At 44.0% G+C, this 27,789-nt stretch overlaps 1 protein-coding gene across 1 annotated transcript in view; it reads left to right on the forward strand.

The window, feature by feature from the left end:
- LOC141167305 (SCAN domain-containing protein 3-like) overlaps positions 1-15,160 on the forward strand; it is a 136,748-nt gene extending 121,588 nt beyond the window's left edge. The window contains exons 2-3 of the mRNA XM_073654732.1: positions 14,852-14,897; positions 15,048-15,160. Coding sequence (XP_073510833.1) covers positions 14,852-14,897; positions 15,048-15,160 — 159 coding nt within the window. The remainder of the gene's footprint in view (positions 1-14,851; positions 14,898-15,047) is intronic.
- The last annotated feature ends 12,629 nt before the right edge of the window (positions 15,161-27,789 follow it).

Genomic DNA, 27,789 nt, shown 5'->3' on the forward strand with positions numbered 1-27,789 from the left:
GTTATATGGCGTATACCAGACTCTTTTAAACAGATATATTGGTGTCTGACCAGTCAGGGAGACACTTACAGTTTTTTTTTTTTACAGCAAAAAATGCCAAAAGCAGGATAGTATAGAGATTTGACCCGTGGAACTGCAAAACCACAGTTATAGTTATGTGGAGTTTACCAGACTCTTTTAAACAGATATATTTGTGTCTGAACAGTCAATGAGACACTATTACTGTTTTTTTTTATGGCAAAAAATGCCAAAAACAGGATAATACAGAGATTTGACCCGTGGAACTGAAAAACCACAGTTCTATTTCTCTGGACTACACCAGACTCTTTTAAACATATATATTGGTGTCTGACCAGTCAGGGAGACACTATTACAGTTTTTTTTATGGCAAAAAATGCCAAAAGCAGGGTAATACAGAGATTTGACCCGTGGAATTGCAAAACCACAGTTATAGTTATGTGGCGTACACCAGAATCTTTTAAACAGATACAGTTATATGAAAAAGTTTGGGCACCCCTATTAATCTTAAGCTTAATGTTTTATAAATATTGGTGTTTTTGCAACAACTATTTCAGTTTGATATATGTAATAACTGTTGGACACAGTAATGTTTCTGCCTTGAAATGAGGTTTATTGTACTAACAGAAAATGTGCAATCTGCATTCAAACAAAATTTGACAGGTGCATAAGTATGGGCACCTCACAAGAAAAGTGACATTAATATTTAGTAGATCCTCCTTTTGCAAAAATAACAGCCTCTAGTCGCTTCCTGTAGCTTTTAATGATTTCCAGGATCCTGGATGAAGGTATTTTTGACCATTCCTCTTTACAAAACAATTCCAGTTCAGTTAAGTTTGATGGTCGCCGAGCATGGACAGCCCTCTTCAAATGATCCCACAGATGTTCAATGATATTCAGGTCTGGGGACTGGGATGGCCATTCCAGTACATTGTAATTGTTCCTCTGCATGAATGCCTGAGTAGATTTGGAGCAGTGTTTTGGATCATTGTCTTGCTGAAAGATCCATCCCCTGCGTAACTTCAACTTTGTCACTGATTCTTGAACATTATTGTCAAGAATCTGCTGATACTGAGTGGAATCCATGCGTCCCTCAACTTTAACAAGATTCCCAGTGCCGGCATTGGCCACACAGCCCCAAAGCATGATGGAACCTCCACCAAATTTTACTGTGGGTAGCAAGTGTTTTTCTTGTAATGCTGTGTTTTTTTGCCGCCATGCATAACGCCTTTTTGTATGACCAAACAACTCAATCTTGGTTTCATCAGTCCACAGGACCTTCTTCCAAAAAGAAATTGGCTTCTCCAAATGTGCTTTTGCATACCTCAGCCGACTCTGTTTGTGGCGTGCTTGCAGAAACGGCTTCTTTCTCATCACTGTCCCATACAGCTTCTCCTTGTGCAAAGTGCGTTGTATAGTTGACCGATGCACAGTGACACCATCTGCAGCAAGTTGATGCTGCAGCTCTCTGGAGGTGGTCTGAGGATTGTCCATGACTGATCTCACCATTCTTCTTCTCTGCCTTTCTGATGTTTTTCTTGGCCTGCCACTTCTGGCCTTAACAAGAACTGTCCCTGTGTTCTTCCATTTCCTTACTATGTTCCTCACAGTGGAAACTGACAGGTTAAATCTCTGAGACAGGTTTTTGTATCCTTCCCCTGAACAACTATGTTGAATAATCTTTGTTTAAAGATCACTTGACAGTTGTTTTGAGGAGCCCATGATGCCACTCTTCAGAGGAGATTCAAACAGGAGAACAACTTGCAAGTGGCCACTTTAAGTAGCTTTTCTCATGATTGCATACACCTGGCTATGAAGTTCAAAGCTCAATGAGGTTACAAAACCAAAAAAGGGGCTTTAGTAATTCAGTAAAAAGTAGGTAGGAGTATTTAAAACAAGAAAATGATAAGGGTTCCCATACTTATGCACCTGTCAAATTTTGTTTGAATGCAGATTGCACATTTTCTGTTAGTACAATAAACCTCATTTCAAGGCAGAAACATTACAGAGATTTTACCAGTGGAACTGCAAAACCACAGTTATAGTTATGTGGCATACACCAGACTCTTTTAAACAGATATATTGGTGTCTGACCAGTCAGGGAGACACTATTACAGTTTTTTTATGGCAAAAAAATTCCAAAAGCAGGATAATATACAGATTTGACCCGTGGAACTGCAAAACCACAGTTCTATTTTTCTGGCCTATAACAGACTCTTTTAAACAGATATATTGGTGTCTGACCAGTCAGGGAGACACTATTACAGTTTTTTTTTACGGCAAAAAATTCCAAAAGCAGGATAATATAGAGATTTGACCCGTGGAACTGCAAAACCACAGTTATAGTTATGTGGCGTACACCAGACTCTTTTAAACAGATATATTGGTGTCTGAACAGTCACAGACACACTCAATTTTTTTTGGGGGGGGGGGGAATACCAAAAGGTTAATAAGATGCATATTTGTACTGTCTGACTGAGGAAAAAATAAAATACATGATTTAGATAAAAAAAAATAATAATTTTCCTGGCCCCTGAGACCAGGATGATAAGTCTAGCAATTTGACCAAGAGGAGCACACAGGACTGTAATGCAGCGTTTGCTGGTATAACCACTGCGTCTCTTATACAGCCTACCTGATATCTGGGATGGATATTAGTCCTGAGAAGGACTGTTTGTTTGATTTGGCAGGCTTTAGAGACCCTACACTACCTATTTCGCACTATATATCTCTCCCTAACTCAGCAGCACTCTCCCTACACTGTCTGATCCAGAGCGACTGTGTCCAAGATGGCAGCGCCCAGTTTTAAATACTCAAGGTGACGCTGTGCGGCCAGCCAACCACTGAAATGCCCACAAACAACATGGCTGCGACATTACAGTGACTGGCTGGCAATCCCTGCATGTTCATTGTCTCTGTAAAGAGCACCAAACGTGCAGGGCAGAGACCTGAGCTCCTGCCCGAGTAACCCAGAAATGCTCGGTGATCGCTGAACATCCTGAGTAGTGAGATGCTCGGGCGAGTAAAGAGCCATGTCAAGCATGCTCGCTCAACACTACTAATTATATATTAATGGTGGGTATGTTAGGCATCAGGCTGCTGCTGAATTCGAAATGGGTCCAAAACCTTCTGTGGTCTCCCATTCCAGTCCAGCCAGGGCTGATGCTGCTCAGCATCGTCATCAGCCCCAATGCCTAGCTGGTCCACAAGATGTACAGATTGTCTCTGTGGTATTTTAAGCGTAGGTTGCGGAGAGAGACAGGACTGCTGGAGCCTAAGTCCAGGATTCTCCGCACTAAGCATGTCCGTGACCTGGCGGACCGTGATTGGTGGTTTGGCAACCACCTGATCCGGTGACCTGGCACCGCCTGATTGGTCGCGGGTGACGCCACCAATAGTGCGAAGGTGGGCAGTCTTTAAAAGACCCACCCACAAACATGGCGGCGCGCTCTGATCTTTGAGCAAGTGATGCTGTTGTGTGGACGACTGTGTTCCACTTAGTTTCCTTAGGCAGGTGTAGTGGAAATAGGCATGCTAGTGGAAATAGGCATGTAGCTCCGTCTTGCAGTCTGGCTCTGCCAAAGGGGTCGCCTAACACCCCGAGCAGCCTCCAGACGTCCTGTCCACGGCTATCGCCTGTCAGCCACGTGGAGTAATACCCTTCAGTCCGGTAGCACGTTGGCGTAGTCACACACGCATCCTAGCGCCGCCAGTGTAGTCCCTGTGTAGTTAACAGGACTACAGCTACTTCCCCGGTCGCGCATCTCTCGTGCAGTTAACAGAGATAGAGCGAACGGCTATACCCGTTCCTGTGTGCAGTAACACGGAAGGGTTTATCATTTAAGTTGGTTACTTTCCTTTTCACTTGGAAAGTGTTCGGCAGCATCGTGGACCCCGGGGTCGGTTGCATTCCATTATAATAAAGTTGTCTGCAACCGCCCTCCTAACAGTATCAGAGTGCCAGGGTCTTGCCGAACATGGCCGACAACCAGCAACTGCTGCACTATATACAGTGAATTGAGGCCAGACTTAATTCTCTGGAACGAGCTGTCCCGGTCGCTGATATCACTGCAGTAGCTACCCAGGTGGCTTCTTTAGCAGCCAATATTATTAACTCGACTGCGGTGAATACTGCAACCACTGCAAGTGCGCCTTTACCCCGTTTTGCTCTCCTGGAAAAATTTTCTGGGGACAGTAAATTTTACAGGGGTTTTATTAATTTATGATCCATTCACTTGGACATGATGGAGGCACGGTTCCCCTCCGAAAGAGCCAAAGTGGGTTATGTCATCTCATTACTCTCCCACAGGGCTCTGGAGTGGGCTACTCCTCTATGGGAGCAGAATGATCCGGTTGTAGCAAATGCGGGTCTTTTCCTTAAGACACTAAAAAGTATATTCCTTGGTCCTCAGGTCACGCATGATACGACTCTTAAGCTTTTTGCGTTGATCCAGGGTTCGGCCACCGCCAGCCACTATGCCATCCAGTTTAGAACCCTAGCGGCTGAACTGGATTGGTCTGAGCGGTCGCTTATCCCGGTGTTCTAGAAGGGTCTGGCTGGTCATGTTAAAAATGCTCTATCTACCAAAGAGATTCCAACCTCTCCAGAGGATTTAATATCTCTCGCAAACCGTATTGATTTGCATCATGCAGAACACAGGTTAGAGCTGGAGGTTGCCAAACCTCAGTATCGATTGGCCCCATCCTTCTCTAGACCCATTTCCGAACTCGCGACTCCTGACCCGGAGCCTGAGGCTATGGATATATCCCGGACTGAGTCTAGTCCCTCTCGTTCCCGACCTGCACATCTCTTGGAGCACCCCGTAAATAAGGGTTCCAATCAGTCGGGAGAATGAGTAGGTCTTACCACCGTTGGAGGAGGTGTATTAGATTCTGCGACTTCTTCCTAGAAATTATTATATAATGTGACATTGTCCTTTGGTACATCTGCAGTTACTGCCAAGGCGTGGGTGGACTCTGGTGCTGATGGCAATTTTTTGTCATCTACGTTTGCCCAGAGGCATGCCATCCCTATAGAGTTACTGTCAAGACCAATGAACATTAGTGTTGTCAATGGTTCACTCCTGGACACGCAAATCACCTACCAGTCGATTCCCCTCACCATGTCATTTCCTCAGGGCCACCGGGAGGTCATCTCCTTTCTTATTATTCCCGGTGGATTAGACGAGGTGTTATTGGGTCTCCCCTGGCTACGTTGTCATACTCCACACATTGACTGGAATACGGGGAGAATTTCTTCCTGGAGTGAGAATTGTGTGTCTCAGTGTATGGTCACAGTCACCAGGAGGGTAGTCTCTGATCCCTCTATCGTTGTGGCTTCCGGTACATATTCTTTATCTGTCCCCAGGACCCGGGTCTTGTCAGACTATGTCAAAAAGAACTCTCAGGTAGAGAGGGTGGCTGCAGTGTCCTCTAACCAGGTTCCGTCGGGGAGGACGTTTGTTTCCCCTAATCTACAAAATATGGTGCTCTCCTGGGCTCATGCCCCTAAGATTTTGGGGTCAAATGTAACACAAGGTTTCTTCAACGGTCCTATTGGTGGCCCCGGTGGCACCAGGACGTCAAGGAATATGTTTTTGCGTGTGCCATCTGTGCGAGAGGTAAATCATCCCGTCAAAGTCCGGCTGGTCTTCTCCACCTGTTAACCGTGGCGGACTCCACAGGTCTGACTCCGCTTCTTCTGAATAATGGCCAACATTCGCGCGTTCCGGTTCCTATGCCAGTTCTCCATATGGAACCATCATCTGGGGATCAAACGTACTACTAAGTCCCTTCAACGGTCCTATTGGTGGCCCCGGTGGCGCCAGGACGTCAAGGACTTTGTTCTCGCGTGTCCCATATGTGCTAGAGATAAATCTTTCCGTCAAAGTCCGGCTGGTCTTCACCATCTGTCACCCGTGACGGACTCCACACATAGAGAGTCGGTTGTCACTTCTCGTCGTCCCGCCCCCGTATTCTATCTTGGTGACAGAGTATGGTTCACGGCTCACAATACTACAGTACGCGGGGAGTTTGCTAAGTTTGCCCCCCGCTTTAAAAAAGGGTACCCTGTACACCGGAGGGGTCACGGTTCTGAAGATCTTATCACATTTTTCCCACAAAAACGTTTTTCATCCCTTAATTTTGCATTATCATAAGGGTAATAGGATAAATTGCACCATGAAATTTGTTGTGCAATTTCTCCTGAACACGCTGATACCCCATATGTGGAGGCAAACCACTGTTTGGGCGCACGGCAGGGTTTGAAAGGGAAGGAGCGCCATTTGACTTTTTGAATGTAAAATTTGTTTGAATAATTAGCGGACGCCATGTTGCATTTGGGGAGCCCCTGATGTGCCTAAACAGTGGAAACCCCTCACAAGTGACACCATTTTGGAAACTAGACCCCTTAGGGAACTTATCTAGATGTGTGGTTAGCACTTTGAACCCCAAGGTGCTTCACAGAAGTTTATAATATTGAGCTGTGAAAATAAAATTTTCACATTTTTCCCACAAAAACGTTTTTCATCCCTTAATTTTGCATTATCATAAGGGTAATAGGATAAATTGCACCATGAAATTTGTTGTGCAATTTCTCCTGAACACGCCGATACCCCATATGTGGAGGCAAACCACTGTTTGGGCGCACGGCAGGGTTTGAAAGGGAAGGAGCGCCATTTGACTTTTTGAATGTAAAATTTGTTTGAATAATTAGCGGACGCCATGTTGCATTTGGGGAGCCCCTGATGTGCCTAAACAGTGGAAACCCCCCACAAGTGACACCATTTTGGAAACTAGACCCCTTAGGGAACTTATCTAGATGTGTGGTTAGCACCTTGAACCCCAAGGTGCTTCACAGAAGTTTATAATATTGAGCTGTAAAAATAAAATTTTCACATTTTTCCCACAAAAACGTTTTTCATCCCTTAATTTTGCATTATCATAAGGGTAATAGTATAAATTACACCATGAAATTTGTTGTGCAATTTCTCCTGAACACGCCGATACCCCATATGTGGAGGAAAACCACTGTTTGGGCGCACGGCAGGGTTTGAAAGGGAAGGAGCGCCATTTGACTTTTTGAATGTAAAATTTGCTTGAATAATTAGCGGACGCCATGTTGCATTTGAGGAGCTCCTGATGTGACTAAACAGTGGAAACCCCCCACAAATGACACCATTTTGGAAACTAGACCCCTTAGGGAACTTATCTAGATGTGTGGTGAGCACCTTGAACACCAAGTTGCTTCACAGAAGTTTATAATATTGAGCTGTAAAAATAAAATTTTCACATTTTTCCCACAAAAACGTTTTTCATCCCTTAATTTTGCATTATCATAAGGGTAATAGGATAAATTGCACCATGAAATTTGTTGTGCAATTTCTCCTGGTCACGCCGATACCCCATATGTGGAGGCAAACCACTGTTTGGGCACACAGCCGTGTTTGAAAGGGAAGGAGCGCCATTTGACTTTTTGAATGTAAAATTTGCTTGAATAATTAGCGGACGTCATGTTGCATTTGAGGAGCTCCTGATGTGCCTAAGCAGTGGAAACCCCACACAAGTGACACCATTTTGGAAACTAGACCCCTTAGGGAACTTAACTAGATGTGTGGTGAGCACCTTGCACCCCCAGGTGCTTCACAGAAGTTTATAATATTGAGCCGTAAAAATAAAATTTTCACATTTTTCCCACAAAAAAATGTTTTTCATTCCCTAATTTTGCATCATCATAAGGGTAACAGGAGAAATTGCACCATGAAATTTGTTGTGCAATTTCTCCCGAGTACGGCGATACCCCATATCTGGGGGAAAACCACTGCTTTGGTGTACAGCAGGGTTCGGAAGAGAAAGGAGCGCTATGTTGGCTGGGATAGGTTGCAGACACCATGTCACATTTGAAGAGTCGCTGACATGCAGAAACCCCCACAAGTGACCCCATTTTGTAAACTACACGAATTCATCTAGGGAAGTAGTGAGTATTTTTTAACTTTTAAATGTATACCATTGGGCAGTGAAAAAAGCATAATTATATTTTTACCACAAAAAAATGTTTTACCCTCAGATTTTACATTTTCACACAGGGCAATGGGTAAAAATGGTGCCAAAATGTGTCACACAATTTCTTCTAAAAGTGGCAATACCCCCTATGTGGCTGTATCGTACCGCTTAGCCATACGGCGAGATCTGGGGGGGACGGAGCGCTATTTGACAATTGGAGAACAAATTATTGTAGAATAGGCAAATTATTGTAGAATAGGCATTTGGATTTGGGAGCACAAAATTTTCTGAATTTCTTTTGGGGGGCAAGGGCCATTTCGCTTTTACAGTGCCTTTCTGCTACCAGTAACTTGGAAGTCCCTTATATTTTTAACAGATGACGGACCTGAGTGGGGACTAGCTTTTTTTGAGGACTGAGTTGAAGCTTTTATTGGGAACATTTTACGTAACATTTATCCGGCGCTCTAGGCTGAGCACTTACATCGGGGTTTCCATCTAAATTTCCAAGTGATGTAATTCAGATGAAACCCCTGCGGGATCCATTCACTGTAATGAGGCAGCAGAGTTACTCTGGACTCCGTCTGGCCTCTGTTTAGCGGTGTCCTTTTTTTCAGAAGTGCACAAAACTGTGGCCAACTGCACTTTTATGCACGCCTAAAACAAATGACACTGTGGGATCACAGGCCAGATGGCATCCACAGTGGCCTATATCTGCCTCATTACAGGGAATCTTCCGTCATGGGTTCTGTCTGAATCACGTATTTCAGAGATTTACACGGAAACTCTGGTGCAAGTGCTCAGCGCAGAGCGCAGGATAAATGTGAGCAGAGCCTTACTGCGATCTTTGGGAGACATAATAAACAAATCAGTAGCAAGTGAAGAATTGGTTTTATTTATTTTTTACGCCGTTCCTCGTGTGATATAACTGATTAGATTACTTTATTCTTCGGGTCGGTGCGATTACAGCTATACCAGATTTATATCGGGTTTTTATGACTGACAGCTGTCACACACTAAGAGACGCTTTTTTTTGCAAAATCTAGTTTTTGCATCGCCATATTTTGAGAGCTATAATTTTTCCAAATTTCGGCCGACAGTCATGTGACGGCTTGTTTTTTGCGGGACGAGTTGACATTTTTATTGGTACCATTTTTGGTTACGTGACATTTTTTGATCGCTTTCTATTCCGTTTTTTGGGAGGTAAAATTAACAAAAACCAACAATTCAGGAATTGTTTTTTGAGGTTTTTTTTTATGCCGTTCTGCGTGTGGTAAAAGTGATCAGGCAGCATTATTCTTCGGGTCAGTACGTTTACAGCGATACTACACTTACTGTAAATTTTTTTATGTTTTGGCGCTTTTACACAATAAAACAATTTTATAGAAAAAAAAAATTTTTTGCATCGCTTTATTCTGAGCGCTATAACTTTTTTATTTTTCGGCTGATGGAGCTGTTTGGCAGCTTGTTTTTTGCGGAACAAGATGACCTTTTCAGTGGTACCATTTTTATTTCCATTTTGCTTTTAGATCGCATTTTTTCCCCTTTTTGTTTGGCAATATGATGAAAAAGCATAGTTTTTTGCTCTGTTTTTTATTTATTTTTATTATGGTGTGCACAGAAGGAGTTAATTAGTGTGACAGTTTTATAGATCGGGTTGTTTCGGATGCGGCGATACCAAATATGTGTACTTTTTTGTTTTTGCATAAATATACGGATTTATTGGTTTAATATTTTATTTATTTATTTTTATTTATTTTGTGATTTTTTTAACAGTTTGAAAACATTTTTTTTACTTAGTCCCTGTATGGGACATTAATTTTTATTTTTCTAATCAATGATGTCATGCAATGTAATAGACATGTATTACATTACATGACATCTTTGCTGACTGTTTCACAGTCAGTGTGTCCTGCCAGGCTTCAGCTGGCAGATCTGGAGGCGGTCATGTGACCTCCAGCTGCCATAACAACGGAAGGTCCTGGAAGCTATCAGGGGGCCGTTGGAGAGGTAAGTTGACGACCCCCTCTCCTCTCACTATCTTCTATATGCCGCGATCACTATAGATCGCGGAATATAGAAGATAGCAATGGGTTAACATCATTGGGACCTGATCCAATCAGGTCCCAATGATGTCCCCTGTCAGAGCTATCGCTCTGCACCGGAACCGCAGCGCTTGCAGGACCCTGGGGGTCCTGAGCGCTGCGGGACCACCCACCCACCGATTTAAAACGTCGGCGCTGCACAGAGCCCAGGCAGCACCGACATTTATGTACAGTGGGCGGTCGGGAACCAGTTAAATATTACCCTTACTAATGTTGGTTGACATTTTTAGTTACAATCATATAGAGATACCATGTATGCGCTCAAAAAATGTATAATAGGTCAAGGCACATCAGGGGCCCTCCAAACGCAGCATGGTGTCCGCTAACAATTTGAGCCGACAATTTGTTAGCGGATACCATGTTGCATTTGGAGAGTCCCTGTGTGCCCAAACATTGGAGCTCCCCCACAAGTGACCCCATTTTGGAAACTAGACCCCCCAAGGCACCTATCTAGATGCATAGTGAGCACTTGGAACCCCCAGGTGCTTCACAAATTGATTCATAAAAATGAAAAAGTGTTTTTTTTTTCACTTTTTCATTTTACGAATCAATTTGTGAAGCACCTGGGGGTTCCAAGTGCTCACTATGCATCTAGATAGGTGCCTTGGGGGGTCTAGTTTCCAAAATGGGGTCACTTGTGGGGGAGCTCCAAAGTTTGGGCACACAGGGGCTCTCCAAACGCAACATGGTGTCCGCTAACAATTTGAGCCGACAATTTGTTAGTGGATACCATGTTGCATTTGGAGAGTCCCTGTGTGCCCAAACATTGGAGCTCCCCCACAAGTGACCCCATTTTGGAAACTAGACCCCCCAAGGCACCTATCTAGATGCATAGTGAGCACTTGGAACCCCCAGGTGTTCACAAATTGATTCATAAAAATGAAAAAGTGTTTTTTCACTTTTTCATTTTTACGAATCAATTTGTGAAGCACCTGGGGGTTCCAAGTGCTCACTATGCATCTAGATAGGTGCCTTGGGGGTCTAGTTTGCAAAATGGGGTCACTTGTGGGGGAGCTCCAAAGTTTGGGCACACAGGGGCTCTCCAAACGCAACATGGTGTCCGCTAACAATTTGAGCCGACAATTTGTTAGCGGATACCATGTTGCATTTGGAGAGTCCCTGTGTGTCCAAACATTGGAGCTCCTCCACAAGTGACCCCATTTTGGAAACTAGACCCCCCAAGGCACCTATCTAGATGCATAGTGAGCACTTGGAACCCCCAGGTGCTTCACAAATTGATTCATAAAAATGAAAAAGTGTTTTTTTTTTCACTTTTCATTTTTACGAATCAATTTGTGAAGCACCTGGGGGTTCCAAGTGCTCACTATGCATCTAGATAGGTGCCTTGGGGGGTCTAGTTTCCAAAATGGGGTCACTTGTGGGGGAGCTCCAATGTTTGGGCACACAGGGGCTCTCCAAACACAACATGGCGTCCGCTAATTATTCAAGCAAATTTTACAATCAAAAAGTCAAATGGCGCTCCTTCCCTTCCGAGCCCTGCCGTGCGCCCAAACAGTGTTTTTTCCCCAGATATTGGGTATCTGCGTGCCCAGGGGAAATTGCACAACAAATTTTGGGGTCCATTTTTTCTTGTTACCCCTGTGAAAATAAAAAAAAATGGGTCTAAAATAACATTTTTGCGAAAAAAGTTAAATGTTCATTTTTTTCTTCCACATTCCAAAAATTCCTGAGAAGCACCTGAAGGGTTAATAAAGTTCTTGAATGTGGTTTTGAGCACCTTGAGGGGTGCAGTTTTTAGAATGGTGTCACTTTTGGGTATTTTCTGTCATAAAGACCTCTCAAAGTGACTTCAAATGTGATGTGGTCCCTAAAAAAATGGTTTTGTAAATTTTGTTGGAAAAATGAGAAATCGCTGGTCAACTTTTAACCCTTATAGCTCCCTAACAAAAAAAAATTTGGGTTCAAAAATTGTGCTGATGTAAAGTAGACATGTGGGAAATGTTATTTATTAACTCTTTTGTGTGACATATGTCTCTGATTTAAGGGCATAAAAATAAAAATTTTGAAAATTGCAAAATTTTCAAAATTTTCGACAAATTTCTGTTTTTTTCACAAATAAACGCAAGTGATATCGAAGAAATTTTACCACAATCATGAAGTACAATATGTCACGAAAAAACAGTCTCAGAATCAGGGGGATCCGTTGAAGCGTTCCAGAGTAATTACCTCATAAAGTGACAGTGGTCAGAATTGTAAAAATTGGCCTGGTCATTAACGTGCAAACCACCCTCGGGGCTTAAGGGGTTAAAGGCCCCCTTTCTATACTGGACACTAGTACTTTGCATACAGGTGCTTTTCCCATTACTGGTCATACATGTGACAGAGCCACAGCAGAGAAAGCCTCGGGGAGGCAGGAAAGGCTCTTTGTCAAGTAGTATAGATATCTTGTAAATTGTACAGACTGTGAGGAAGGAGGAGTATGCATGTGCTTGAATGCCAATGATATATCAGTGGGAAACAAGGAAGGGAAGGAAGGAGGGTATATTTTAGCTTTTTTATTCCTGGGCAGTTATTCCTTGAACAACGTCAGTGTTTCTGCTCTGTTTCCGAGAAGTGGTTGTTGTAGGGAAAATATGGTATTATATGGTACTCATATAAATTTAAAAAAGATGATGCAATGCATGGTAGCATTAATTCCACTACAGCAGGACTCATTCTTAGCAGTGGCTCTGGGTCAAGCGTATTAACTAATAGAGCATAATGAACTGGTTTGTTCAGATGACCTAATTACTTGAAATTCATTGTATGAAGCAGAAGCAAGCAATGACCTTGCAATTGCATAAGCTCTCACTGTTGCAGATAGCAGCTCATATTAAAACACACTTGTGGAATCTCTGTTGACTGCACCCTATGTAGGTATTTTTATATCTGCATAATGACTATGGTGGTGACAAGAAAATGTTATAGATATACCTGCATAGAACATAGAATCATTCCGGTTTACAGCTGGAATTTCTAGAAAGTTCCTTAAATGTTATCACTTTTGCATAAATATTTTACTACTAGAGATCACTGTAATGAAAACACTTAGATTAGTAATATTGTACTAAACCAAAGGTTAAAAAAAATCCAAGTACTTTTCGTCTTAATCTCTTCCTGTACTTTGATCCCAATTCATGAAAACTGAGAAATTTAGCGCGGAGTCCATGTGACCCAGTCAAGTTGAGAAAAAAAGGTGACTTCATAAAACTTCACTTTTAATGTTTCCCATTCAGAGATATTGGATATAAAACCACAAATATATATGAAACACCCCTTTAAGCAGCCTCTGGGGGCAGAGTGTTCGGTAGTTCTCACCTCAATATGGTGCAGTGCCTCCACCCAAATCTTGCTGGGAGCTGTAGTGGGATGCAGGAGGGTCTTCCTCTTCTGCCAGGGATCAACTCGGGAAACCTCTGTCCATGCTCTGTACGCACTCAAAAGAGATGAGGTTTAAACAATTACCAGGTTTATTTACAGAGGAATAAATGGTGTTAAATAGAGATGAGCAAACTTGTTTGGAAAACATTTGTCAATCTCAAATTCGATGCAAACATTGCACAATCGGACTCGTGTTCGTACCCCCAAGCATTTTTACTCAAAATCAGCAAAATTCACCCAAAGTGCGGTAAATGATCATGTTCTAGTGTTTTTTTTAGGACTTTGGATAGGATAGTGGTGTTGTATGATGAGTGGGGGTGGTGTGCTTGATGAGGGGAGGGGGTGGAGTGAGTTCAGAGGAGCGGCGGACTGTTATTCTTAATTTTTTTTTCTTAACTTAATGTGTGGAGATTCCGGCAGCCATAGCTATAGCTCAACATGCACCCGATGAAGGCTCCTTGAGAGCAGAAACGCGTTGTGTCATTTAATGCTTTTATATGTCAACCACTCATCCCTTGAGTGGTTTTAAATTCCAAATAAATTTTTATATCTTGAACCTATGCGCTTTTGAGCAGTCACTTGCGAGCCTATTGGAATGTTTCCACTAAACATACAGTGGAGTCTCTATCATTATCCACGGGAGCGCCTCCGGTAATCCCTTTCCATATAAAGAGCGGACATGTTGTTTTGGCACCATTTTGTCAGTGTAACAGCACAGAGAGGCTGCTCCTGCTACTGGATAGTGAGATAAAAAAAACACAATCTGAGCTTGGTTTAAGATGGTATACATGCAGCACACAAATGCATGTTTCACAATGGCCATGAATCAGAAAAACCTACAAGAAGCAAAATAGGTTGTAGATTGCGAGCCCTCGCGGGCAAGGTCCTCTCTCCTCCTGTACCAGTCACCAACTTATTTTTGTTCAAGATTACTAATTGTTTTTGCAATGTATTCCCCTTTTTCACATGTAAGGCGCCATGGATTAAATTGTGCTACTCTAGGTCAATTGATGCCACTTTTCCTGGTGTCTGCCCCTAATTTGAGCTGTTTGGACAGCTTTAGGGCCCCTTTGAACGTAATTTGGACATGTTCGACAAACTGTACGATGAACTGTTTGGCAAACAGCGGGAAATTTATCGAATGGAACTGAATCAAACTATGAAAGGTTAGCTCATCCCTAGTAGTGACGTCATCGAGCCCTCTGTGCTAAGACGTCAGATTCACAGGGAAAATAGTGGAGGACGGAGCTGGTTTGCCTGTTTTAGCGGTACGTCACTTTTTCTACCCATCCAAAAAATATAAAAAGTTTTGGGGATTAATATTTTCTTTTTTTCCCTTTTTTTGTTAGATCAGTTCTCTCAAAGTATTATCAGTGGTTAAACTTGACATGTCTGGTATGTGCAATGTAATTATGTATTTAAGAACTATAAATTCTTGGTCGACAAAGATCTTTTATTTTATTTTTAATACAAGCTTCATTGTTATTTGTTATATATTCAATAGGTAGTTTGCTTAATTGCTCTGATGTTTAAATCTTTTTTAAGGATTTATTATTATTAGGTGTCAAGTACTGTATTTTGCGGGTTATAAAACGTACCGGATTATAAAATGTAAAAATAGAAGTTCCAGCGGAGATCCAAAAGTAAAAGAAGATTAAGTTTATTCACAAAGTAGTTAAAATACACGGCAGCAACACGACCAGCTAGTGTGAATACCAACGCGTTTTGACCACCTAAGGGGACTAACTCATGGCTGTTTTCCCCCTTAGGTGGTCGAAACGCATTGGTATTCAGACTAGCTGGTCGTGTTGTTGCCATGTATTTTAACTACTTTGTGAATAAACTTAATCTTCTTTTACTTTTGGATCTCCACTAAAACTTCTATTTTTAATTTGCTGTTCAGCCTGGTCGTGGATCTCTGCAGCTGTGTCCTGGATACTACTCACTGGTGAGCTGATCTTCCATTCCCCCTCCTCCCTGCATATATCAGTACTTGAGATTATAAAGTGCACCAGAAATATTGGGGTGGAAAATAGGAAAAAATATTTTTTTAAATAAAATGGTGCGCCTTACAATCTGTTTTACCTGGGAAAGGGCGGTGGTGGGGCGGGGTCACAGGAACCAGGGTCACTGCTTCAAGAGGTCGGCGGCAGCTGCGGCAGGAATGGGGCGATGCTGCTGGTCCTGTCCTCTCAGAAGGGTTGCTGATTCAGGAGGACTGGGGCAGTGGCGGGAGTGGGGCGATGCTGTGGGCCCTTGTCCTCAGAGAAGTCGGCGGTGGGCTTTGGGAAAATGGTGGCCAGAAGGGGCGCATGAGTAGATCAAGATCTTGAGAGACGACTTCTTCACAGAGGACGGGGCCCGCAGCATCGCCCCACTCCTGCCGCAGCCAACTGTTACCTGTTATCCTGCTCCACAGACGGCAACCCCTGGTAAAATGCTGTACCTTTACATTAAAAGACTCATCCCCTTTTTCCTCCTAATTTTAGGGGGAAAAGAGCATCTTATAATCCAAAAGATATGGTATATAAGGGGAAAGAAATTAGATATATTAAGGATTAGGTTATGTTTTTTATTTTTTTTTGCTAAAGTCTTAGTGTTGTTTTTATACAATAATTTGTTCTTTCACAGTATTAAATCTATTATGGGGTGTTAACCATAAGGAATGGTTTACATTTTCTTTGAGTGAGTTAATATGTATATCTACTCATAGTTTACTGTGTGGAAAGGTATGCCATTCCATGACTCTGGCTAAGTGGGTGGAGAGTGTGTAGTTTTCAAAGTCCAGGAGACCGACGCCTCCCATGTTTTAAGGTTTTATTAGTATTAAATGTTTAATATAGCAAAACAAAGAACATAGAATTAACTTTGAGATCATGTTTTTAAGTTTTTGTAAGAATGTTTGTGGGATTTCTATTGGTAAAACTTGTACTAGGTATAATATCTTCCTTCCCCAGGTTCCACTGCCCTCTGTTGTGCTCCATGTTGGGTTTTACAAGTTGCCCGGTGAGGATCAATGACATTGTTGGGTGTGCTCCACTTTCCATGCATACTGTGCTTTAACTTGCTTTCATCCATGCTGGGTTCCACTTCATCAGTCCTGCTGCTCCTAAGATTACTGAGTATGCCAAGTCATCGCTTCCTACATGCCTTCCTGCTTGCTGTATCAACACTGTGCCCACCTGGACTTAAGTCTTAGAGGACTCACCTCACCAGATGAGTGTAACAGAACCAAGAGATGGGGAATAATTCTTTGGGGAAATATCAGTTTCTATTTTGTTGAGTAATGGTTTAAAATTTAAATTGTATATAACGGATAGTGAGTTACTAATTTTAGACCCCATGTATGTTATTCAGGAGCAATTGCCTTTAAAGGGAGAGATTTGGGTTGTATGTTGCAAATTTTCTGCAACCATATTGATATTTTAACAGATCAGATTATGCAACTGCAAAGGCCTCTGTTTTATGCTCTATCTGTCCACTTTCAAATCATTAATGTCAAGGTTTTGCTTTTTTTTTTTGTATAATAAAAAAACTTCATATGATTTTATATAATAAACAAAAAATACCTTTCTGCATAAATAAAATACAAAATAGAGCTAAATACTTGCTTTATCCTAGATGAAATAAAAGCCATCTTAAAAAAACACACATTTACATTCAACATCAATAAAGTATTAAGAACTCAATGATATCATCTCTAGATGGTGAAAAACTCCAGATATCTTAAACAAAATCGACAATTCTGACGCTATGTTCACGCATCACAACCAAAAAGAAGTATTGGAGAAAGAAGTTATACGTCAAAAGGGGAACCTCTATATATTTTAAGTTGTAAATTCCTCAATACACATATAAGTTATCTCCAAAACAACACAAAACGGGATTTAATCATATAAATATACTTAATTGAAAAACTTATTTTTCACAAGAATTACTCAAATATAAATATTGGGGGAGAAATTCGGGGGAGGAACAGCTAAAGGAAGAAAGGGCAGGGTAAGGTAGAAAAACCCTGCAAAGAGACTTACATCCCCTATATGACGCTCAATGAATGATGAGTGTTGACATATTCTACCAGCCAAATAGTATGAAGAGAATAAAGAAAGGCCAAGATTTGTGTATGTGTATATCTCATGACATCTCTATTATACAGATATCCAGACACAAGCCTGGCCAAGGAGCACCCAATCAATGGACCATAGAAAAATATTCCATGTGACAGCTCTCCATGTGAGGGATATATAGCCTGGTAATGGGAGTTCAATTATGCTGTAATAGACTATTGTCTGAATAGGTACACTATAGAAGTTGATCAATTAAACTAGAGGTTGTTAGTGCAGTGGGGGCACTTATACACCGCCCCATCAGTTCAATGCTAATAGTATTAAATCTCCATTACCTTGAGTCATGCTGGAAAGATATGTGGCGGCGTGAGAAGAAATGCTGTAAAGAGAAGCCATAGACTGCAAGCACACTGATTCACCCAAGGGTGCACTTACAAGCCTAACTGTATATCAGTTAAAGCCGTATTTTGGTGCAGCAGAGGACGCCGTAATAGGCATCTTTCATAATGTTTTATACTGCCCTTTCCCGCAGTACCTCTGCTGGAACACAAGTTGTGTTACTTTCAGGTTACTTTTCAAATACATTTTCAGAAAAAGTGAAATCTTGAGTCTTCATAAGGTTTATTTGTTGCATGCCTTTGTAATTGTCCCACATTATGCACACATTCCATCTGTCAGGTGTGTTACATTTAGAACATGCTGGAATGGCTGTTGTGTGGTATGCCTACATTTATTCATGCTTGAAAATCCCTGATGACACATATGGATTACTTTTGAAAAGTATGAATGTACTTTACTATTTACATAACTGACTTGTTTCTTCGAAAATGCAATCAGTTAAAACAAAGGTTTGTAAACATACACTCCTCAACATTGAAACTGCAACACCAAGAAGGAAAAGTAATGGAATTATGGCAGTTACATACATGGAATGATATGCAAATGATGAAGAAACAGAATTTTTTTTTTAAGATATCTTAATTTATTAGTACGGCCATTTATCCAAAGTGACCCAGGAACTGTTTGTCAACATGTAATTGCCAGGCGGCATTTTGCTCGTGTTAATGTGAGCAGTCTGCATGGCCAAAATGTGCTACCATGAGCGCGTTTCTGGACTTGTGTCCCATTAAGAAGATGTGGGACATCATTAAATAGCTATTGCAAAGGCAGCTCTACATTAACCATTTACATGCTGCAAGTCCTGGATGGCATATACTTCAGTTCATGTGACTATTCAGACTCCTAGCTCTGTGTCTTCTGATGTATTTTGCTCTGCGTCTCTACATGCTATTGTACATACAAAGCTGTTCTGGACTTTGCTGTTCCATGTGCCATCTGACAAGTCCTGCCTGCTGTGCCATCATATGGTCCATGTAACTCACCCTGACCAACAGCTTACAGAATCCACCTTACTGTGTAAGCCCATAACATATATATTTTCCAACTGTTGCCTCCACTTACATTTAAAAGCTTCTATGTCAAAAGGTACAACCATTGATCATGTTACTTTTAAAGATATTTACTAATGAACACGTCACCAATTTTCTAAATAAATATATTTCTAAAGGTGCTATTGACATGAACTTCCACCAAATTTTGTTAACCACCCATCCAATCGACACAGGCAAAGAAATCAGACCATATACAGTTATGCTCCAAACTTTACATACCCTGACAGAATTTTTGCTTTCTTGGCCTTGTTTCAGAGAATATGAATGATAACAAAAAACTTTTTCTCCACTCATGGTTATTGGTTGGGTGAAGCCATTTATTGTCAAACTACTGTGTTTTCTCTTTTTAAATCTTAATGACAACCAAAAACATCCAAATGAACCTGATAAAAAGTTCACATACCCTGGTGATTTTGGCCTGATAATCAGGGGCTCTGTAAAAACCAAACCACAGTCAGATAGACCAACAAAAATTTCGGCCACAACTGCCAGGAAAATTGTTCGGGATGCAAAGAAAAACCCACAAATAACATCAGCTGAAATTCAGGACTGTCTGAAAACTAGCGGAGTGGCTGTTTCAAGGTGCACAATAAGGAGACACTTGATGAAAAATGGGCTGCATGGTCGAGTCACCAGAAGAAAGCCATTATTGCGCAAATGCCACAAAGTATCTCGCCTAGAATACGCCAAATGGCACAGAGAAAACGTTTTTTTGTTATCACTGATGTTCTCTGAAACAAAGCCATAAAAGCAAAAATTCTGCTGGGGTATGTAAGCTTTTGAGCACAACTGTATGTCCATAAATTAAGTTATGTGTAATAATTTGAAATGACACAGGGAAAATAGAGGTGCAAAAAGCCACAGAAAGTCATGACACCACCTGAAATCAATCAGTAAATAGAAAGCAATCCTGCCATTTATTATTTTTCACTATTAGCTAATTCAACTGATGTCTCATTACCAAGTTGCCACACAAGAAACATCTCATAATGGGTAAAACCAGTGAGTTGTCTCAAGACCTTTTACAACCTTATTGTAATGAAACACACTGATGACATCGGTTACAGAAGAATAGCTAAACTAGTAGAGGTTCCAGTTAGCGCTGTTGGGGGCATAATCAAGAAGTGGAAAGAACATTATTTCACCTTAAACAGGCCACGACTAGGTGCTCCCTGCAAGGTTTCAGAAAGATGAGTGAAAAGAATTATCAGAAGAGTTGTCCAAGAGCCAAGGACCACCTGTGGAGAACTACAGAAATACTTGGAATCAGCAGGCACAACTGTTTCAAAGAAAACTATAAGCAATGCACTTAACTTCCATGGCCTGCATGCACGCTCACAATGGAAGACTCCATTGCTGAACAAAAATCATGTTCAAGTGCATTTAAAATTTCCTCAGCAACATTTAAACAAGCCTTTAGAATACAGGGAAATATATAGTCTGGTCAAATGAGACCAAAATTGAACTCTTTAGATGCCATAATACACTCTATGTTTGGAGGCCAAAAGGCACTGCATGTCACCCTCTAAACACCATACCAATAGTGAAGTTTTAAGGTGGGAATATCATAGTGTCAGGCTGTTTTTCAGCATATGGCACCGGCAAACTTTATATAATAGGAAGGATGGACAAATGTACAGAGACATTCTTGATAAAAATCGGCTGCCATCTACCAGGAAGATGAAGATGAAATGAGGGTGCACATTTCAGCAAGACAATGATCCCAAACACACAGCCAAGGAAACTCTCAATTGGTTTCAGAGAAATAAAATAAAGCTGCTAGAATGGCCCAGCCAATCACCTGACCTGAATCTTATAGAAAATTTATGGAAAGGTCTAAAGCTCAGAGTTCATAGAAGGAGCCCATAGAACCTTCAGGATTTGAAGAGTGTTTGTATGGAAGAATGGGCCAAAATCACACATGAGCAATGCATGCGACTAGTTTCTTCATACAGGAGACATCTGGAAACTGTCATTATTTAAAAAGGCTTTTGTACGAAGTATTAAATAAATTTCAGTAAACGTGGTCAATCCTTATTTCACCAGCTTTATGTATACACTGCTCAAAAAAATAAAGGGAACACTTAAACAACAGAATATAATTCCAAGTGAATCAAACTTCTGTGAAATTAAACTGTCCACTTAGGAAGCAACACTGATTGACAATCAATTTCACATGCTGTTGTGCAAATGGAATAGACAATAGATGGAAATTATTGGCAATTATCAAGACTAGTGTTGAGCCACCCCCGTAGTGTTCGAGTTCGGTTCGGTTCGTCGAACACCCGTGTGTTCGCCGAACTGTTCGTCGAACTGTTCGTCGAACACCTTCGAACACCGTTAAAACCAATGGCAGGCAAACAAAAACACATAGAAACACATAGAAAACACCTTCAAAGGTGTCCAAAAGCTGACAAACTGCTCAGAAGACATAACTAACACATGGAAAAGTGACAAGTACATATAGTCATGCGAAAATAAAAGAGGTGGAGGAGTAAAAGGAGGGGGAGACACAGATATAGGCATGTCATGCCCTTCTAAAATCCAAAAAGTGAGAAGCCGACACGGCCAGTCCGTTCCTGCCCGTGCCACCTCCGTGTCGCCGGGTTTGTGCCAGAGCCGCGGTGGACCCTGACGGCCAGCCCCCCTCTCCTAATACTGGTGCCTGTCCGCTGGTGGGTCGAGCCCCCCGCGGTGGGGGGGGAGTACCATCTGCAGAAGAAAGACCATCTTCCAGCCAAACTAACATGTCGACTTCTTTTCGTGGACAATGTGATATGATCCCTTTGTTACGGACACGCCCATCGCTACAAATTCCAGATGAGGCACAAAAACAGCAGGTGCTTCAGCGGATATCAAGTGCTCCTTCAAGTGGGCTCTCCTCCACCTCAACTTCAACATCACAAATACTCCAGTCCTCAGAGGTGTCACCCCAATCGCACTTGCTTCCTCACAGCTCCCAAGTCTCCAGCTGCCCGTCTGAGTATGGGGTAACACAGATTTTTGAGTCTGCACAGCTGTTTACTCATACTATAGCCTGGGAAACGGAGGTCTGCTCCAGAGCTTCTGTTAATCCAGACAAGGAAATGATCTGCACTGATGCCCAGAATCTTTATAAGTCGGATCCAGGACCAGATTAAGAAGGTTCTGAGCATAATGTAGACCCTCGTTCCCAAACTGTAACTCCTGTTGGTGGAGACAATGATGAAGACGATGATGAGACTCAAATACCTGATTGGAGCGACAACTTGACTTTTCGGTCAGGGCAGGAAGAGGTTGGCTTTGAGGACGACGGGTGTGATAACACACAGGGTGATGATGACAAGGTTGGAGATCCCACTTACTGTCAACCCACAGTCAGCCAGTCGATGAGGTCACCCGGGCCTTTGCCTGGCCTTTGGGATGTCGCGGTGGTCGGCTCCCTGGCCCGTACCCTGGGGTCACTCTTTAAAAGGGTGGATAATTGTTAATTTTATAAGAGTTTGTGACACCACCTGTGGTATCTGGTGAGAAGCACCAGCGCTGCAGCAGTCCACTGAGGCCCGTGATAAGGCAGCTCGATGGTAAAGCTCCCCACAGGTGGAGCTAGGTCTCAGGGCAGCGTATGCAGGGGGAATGCAGGACAGGCGAGACCCAGCTGGGTCAGAGCAAGAACGGAAACGGACACGGTAGTCACTTCAGTACCTTTTACTGGAGGAAATTCAGGCACATCCTGGAGCACTGTAGGGTGAAGGGTGCATATCAGGATCCTCTCCAATGAGCGGGTGTAGGGCCTCCTGTTTCTTGCCTCTGCGCAGTAAGTTTCTGACCTGCCTGGAGCTAGGCCTAACTTTGTCTCTGTCCTGCGCTGGCTGACCTTGTGGTAGGGCCTTCTCTTGAAGTTCACGCTCCCAGTATGCGGGGCCTAAGCGTCTCCTGGCTCTGTTACGTATCAGCACCTTAGCGATCCTGGGACTTGTAGTTCTCCAGGGATTCCGGTTATGCCTTACTGGGTCATAGAGATCCCGGTAAGCTCGGATCCGGTGTCCGGTAAATGCTTCGGGGTGAGCTGGTTAAGCTCCTCTGCCCCTTATGTACTAACTCGCCACTCGCCTTCGGCCTACTCGGGCCCTCAATAGGCTATACACACTAACGGCAGCTTGCCGCGCTTCACCGATCTTATGACGCCGGCACACCTTAAGCTCTATCTGGGCTCCCTGAATCTAGCTAGCAGGAGCCTCGTGCTCCACTGCTGAACTATTAACTGAGTTCTCTAGACTAGACTGAGCTCCACTGCAGACTGACCTCTCTTAGGCTTCTCTACTGCAGGAACTCTTCAGAGGAACTGAACTGCCTAGCTCCACCTTCCCTATTTATATCCCTAACGGGCTCCCTCTGCTGGTCTGAGGTGGAAGGTGGAGATGTGTGAATGTTTATGGGGGCCTCTTGTGGAGGATTCCATCAATACACTCTTCTAGGATCTGTGATACCAAGCGCAGCGGGGCGTCACAGATGCTATTGACGACGAGGTTAGGTTGCGCCTTCCTGGACAGAGACGGAGTACTGGAAGCACGTCAACAACTGCATCCTCAACCACAACTCCGCCACTGACCACAAGTCGTAGTGGCTCTTCAGGTCGCATGGGCTCTAAGCCTTGCATAGCCTGGGCATTTATTCAGATCGATAAGGATGACCCAACTCGTGTTATCTGTAATATTTGTCACCAAAAGCTAAGTAGAGGCCAAAAAATCCATAGTTTGAGTACTTCATGCATGTACCGTCACATGGATATGAAGCATAAGTTGCAGTGGGAAGCTCACTGTGCTACAATGCGGCCTAGCAGGCTGGGCCAACCACCGTCTGCCCCATATTGTGCATCCGCGGCCTCTTCATCCTCTGTGACTGGGGGGACAGCAGTCACACATGTTTTTGGACGCAGACCTGCCACCTCTTTACCTGCAACAGCCAGTGTGATTGGCAGGTCGTCAGTTCATTGGGAAGTGGAAACACCTGCTGGTGTTGAGAGCTCTCTGACATCGAGAGCACCACCTTTGGATCAAGGCAACCTAACATGTCCGCCTGCATCTTCCTCACAGACCGGCAGTTTGCCAGGGACACCCTACTCAACCCCGTCAAAGCACAACAGCCAGCCCTCGGTCCCTCAGATGTGGACAAGTAAAAGACTATTTCCTCCTAGCCATGAGAAAGCTAAGAGGTTGAATTTCACCATCTGCAAGCTGTTGGCTACAGAAATGCTGCCTTTCCGCCTGGAGGACACAGTGGATTTTTGAGACCTTATGTCCGTCGCAGTGCCCCGGTACCAGATGCCCAGTCGGCACTACTTCTCAAAGAAAGGTGTGCCTGCGCTCCACCAGCATGTCGCACACAACATCACCGCTTCTTTGAGAAACTCTGTGTGTGACAGGGTGCATTTCACCACAGACACTTGGACGAGTAGGCATGGACAGGGGCGTTACATGTCGCTGACAGGGCACTGGGTAACTATGGTGACAGCAGGACAAGGGGCTGCTGTCCAAGTCTTGCCGTCCCCGCGAGCTGTACGTCAATCCTCTTTATCTAGAAGTTCCTCCACTGCTTCTGCCTCCTCAACCTCCTCTCGGTCCTCCACCTGCACCCAAAGCCTGTCTGGTAATGCCACCTGCTTTCTAACTGCGCACCTCCTTACTATGCTGGCAGCAGGGCTCAACGGCATCAGTGTTTACTTTGAAATGTCTGGGAAATGTGAGTCACACAGCTGAGGACTTGTGGTCAGCTCTGGAGACCCAGTTTCATGAATGGTTGTCTCCACTGGACCTGCAACCAGGGAAGGCCGTGTGCGACAATGCTGCAAACCTGGGTGCGGCCCTTCGCCGGGGCAATGTTACACACGTGCCTTGCATGGCTCACGTGTTGAACCTGGTTGTCCATAAATTTTTAGCCCACTATCCCGGACTAGATGGCCTTCTGCAGAGGGCACGGTCGCTGTGTGCTCACTTCCGCCGTTCGCATCCCGCAGCTCAACGACTTACACCTCTACAGAAGTCTTTGGGCCTGCCAGTTCACCGGCTGAAATGCGATGTGCCGACACGATGGAATTCAACTCTGCACATGTTGCAGCGACTGTGGCAGCACCGACAAGCCCTGGTGCAATAGTTTCTGATGTATAGCCTGGGCCAACGAGATCCAGAGGTGGGGCAAATCACACAGCAGGAGTGGTCTCAGATCAGGGACCTATGAAGTTGATGCGTCCCCTGGGCCGTGGGGTACCCGGAGCCGGGCCGGTAGACGCTGGGGGTTGTAGTCACTGTGGCGGTGACCCGGTCCGTGACCCAGGGCGGTCAATCCAACGGTAATTTGTATATATGGATTTTATAATCTCCGACTACACCACCTGTGGAGTGCGGCCAAAGGGGCCGCCACTGCGGAACAGTCCTCTGAAGCTGGTGGTTTTGCTGCAATGGTATTATTACTCACCACAGGAAGAGTGTAGCTTCAGGGCAGTGTGGGTGGATGATGGTGGTTGTAGTGCAGGGAGTCAGTAATGAACACAGAGTCCGTGTGATGCAGTCCCAAGATCTTTACTCACAGTTGTTGCAGTCCAGATTACAGGTACCACAGCTATCTCACCCGTCGTGCTGTGCGTACTCAGTGAGGGGCTCAGTCCACCCCCAGATAGCTCCGGAGTACTTAGCAGGACCCCCTTCTGTGTGTCCTTTCTCTGGCCTTCTCCCTGCACCTCACACCCAGTGACACTTCTATCCGGTATCCTCGGGCCTTGGCGGGCGACTTGTGTTCCGTCCCCTGGGTCCTATGTGGCTACCTTCTTAGTGAGACTGGTGTGGACTTTTGCCTGCAGTACATGAAATGCTGCAGCCTCCGGTTTCTAGTTGAGCCTTGCTGTTTCTCCTCTAGTTGAGGGACCGGTTCCCCTTATCTGGCCTGACCCCTCTACCTCCTGGTAGCAGCGGGAGTACAGGTGGCCTTCTGCACGGCCCGTAGCCCTAGGGTCCCTTCGGTTCCTGGAGCCTTCCTGCTCCCACTCCTCTCTTCTCTCCTTCAGTCCTGGGCCTCCCAGGCTAGGCCCGCCTCCGGAGCAGAGCTCATGCCGAGCCTCTGTTCCTGTCACTTTTCCTCCTCTGACTGGCTTGCTCTTTCTAAGATGGCTTCCTATTTATACTCTCCCTGTCATGTGCTCCCCTAAGCTGCTCCCCTAAGCACCCACTACATAGGATCCTCCCACCAGCTAGGGACCTGGGACTGTGCTCTCCCTTAGGAGCAATCTCGCCCTAACCCCACTGCGGGTATGTGTTGGATGCAGGTGTTAGGGTCCCGAGCCATACGCCTTCCTTACCTGAGGGTGAGATACCACACCTCTGGCTGAGATGCAGTAACTCTGTGGTGACTGCACCCTCAGGGGCGCCACACACCTTTCTGCACAGTTTTGAAATGGCGACGAAGATGTTTAGTGCTGATGACGATGCCATTATCAGCATAACTATTCTGGTGATTTACATGCTGGAGCACACATTAAACAGAATTCAGAGTCAGGTGGTCGGACAAGAGGAGGTGGAGGAAGTAGAGGAGGAGTCGTATGCGGAAGGGATAACATCTCCAAGGTCCAGACGGTTGGCAGCACCAAGGAGGCAGGCATGGGAGGGTGGGGGAGAGGGATTAAACAGGGCGCATGGTAGCAGCCAAGCTGTTGAGGAAGGTGCAGGAGCCGAGGAAGAAGTGGAGGATGAACTGGCGATGGGCATGGAAGACTCATGAGATGAGGGAGACCTTGATCACATTTCTGTTGTGCGAGGTTGGGGGGAGAGGGCAGATTCTTACCTCGCTACCAACACAACAAGGACTTGGTCCTCCTGGATGCGCAAGACACATGAGTGCCTTCTTGCTGCACTACCTGCAACATGACCCTCAGATTGCAGAATTCGAAGTAATCTCGACTACTGGGTTGCCACACTCTTAGATCCCCGGTACAAAAGTAAATTTGCCGAAATAATTCCTGCCATAAAAAGGGATTGACGCATGCAGGAGTATCTGCAGACGCTGTTGCAGAATCTTACATGTGCTTTTCCACAAAACACCAGTGGTGCACGAAGTGAATCTCACAGTTCTAACTTGCCAACCGCGGGACTGTCGAGTCTTCATCACTCAAACCGTAACAGTAACACAGTATCTGCTGGTAACAGCAATTTTGTGAAATCGTTTCACCACTTTTTTAGACCATCCTTTGCAAGGCCACAGGAGACAAGAAGTCTGACACATAGTCAATGCCTAGAGAGGATGGTGCAGGAGTATCTCCAAGTGAACATCGAAGCCATGACTGTGTCACTGGACCCTTGCTCATTTTGGTATTCCAATCTGGAAAAATGGCCGGAGCTCGCCACTCACGCCTTGGAGATCTTGTCATGCCCTGCAGCCAGTGTTCTCTCTGAACGTGTGTTCAGCGCTGCTGGTGGTGTGCTGACAGATAAGCGCACGCGGCTGTCCACTGAGAATGTAGACAGACTCACGTTCATAAAGATGAACAAATCATGGATTCGCAAGGACTTTTCTAATCCTGTGTTATCCTTGGGAGGCTAAAAGCTTGAGGATTTGGTAATATCACCTCACCAACCGTTTTAAGCAACTGTGGGGCAATTGATGCCACTTAACCCTAGAACGCATGACCATAAAAATCTACACTTTCATATACCTGGGGCCTTTTAGGCCCGTGTGCAAATAACATTGAATAACTCAAACTCAAATGACAAACAACTATATACATGAAGAATACCTAGAGTT

Source organism: Phyllobates terribilis, unplaced genomic scaffold (assembly GCF_046119375.1).
Source record: "Phyllobates terribilis strain yellow unplaced genomic scaffold, ASM4611937v1 Scaffold_11__3_contigs__length_659146591, whole genome shotgun sequence".
Lineage (NCBI taxonomy): Eukaryota > Metazoa > Chordata > Amphibia > Anura > Dendrobatidae > Phyllobates > Phyllobates terribilis.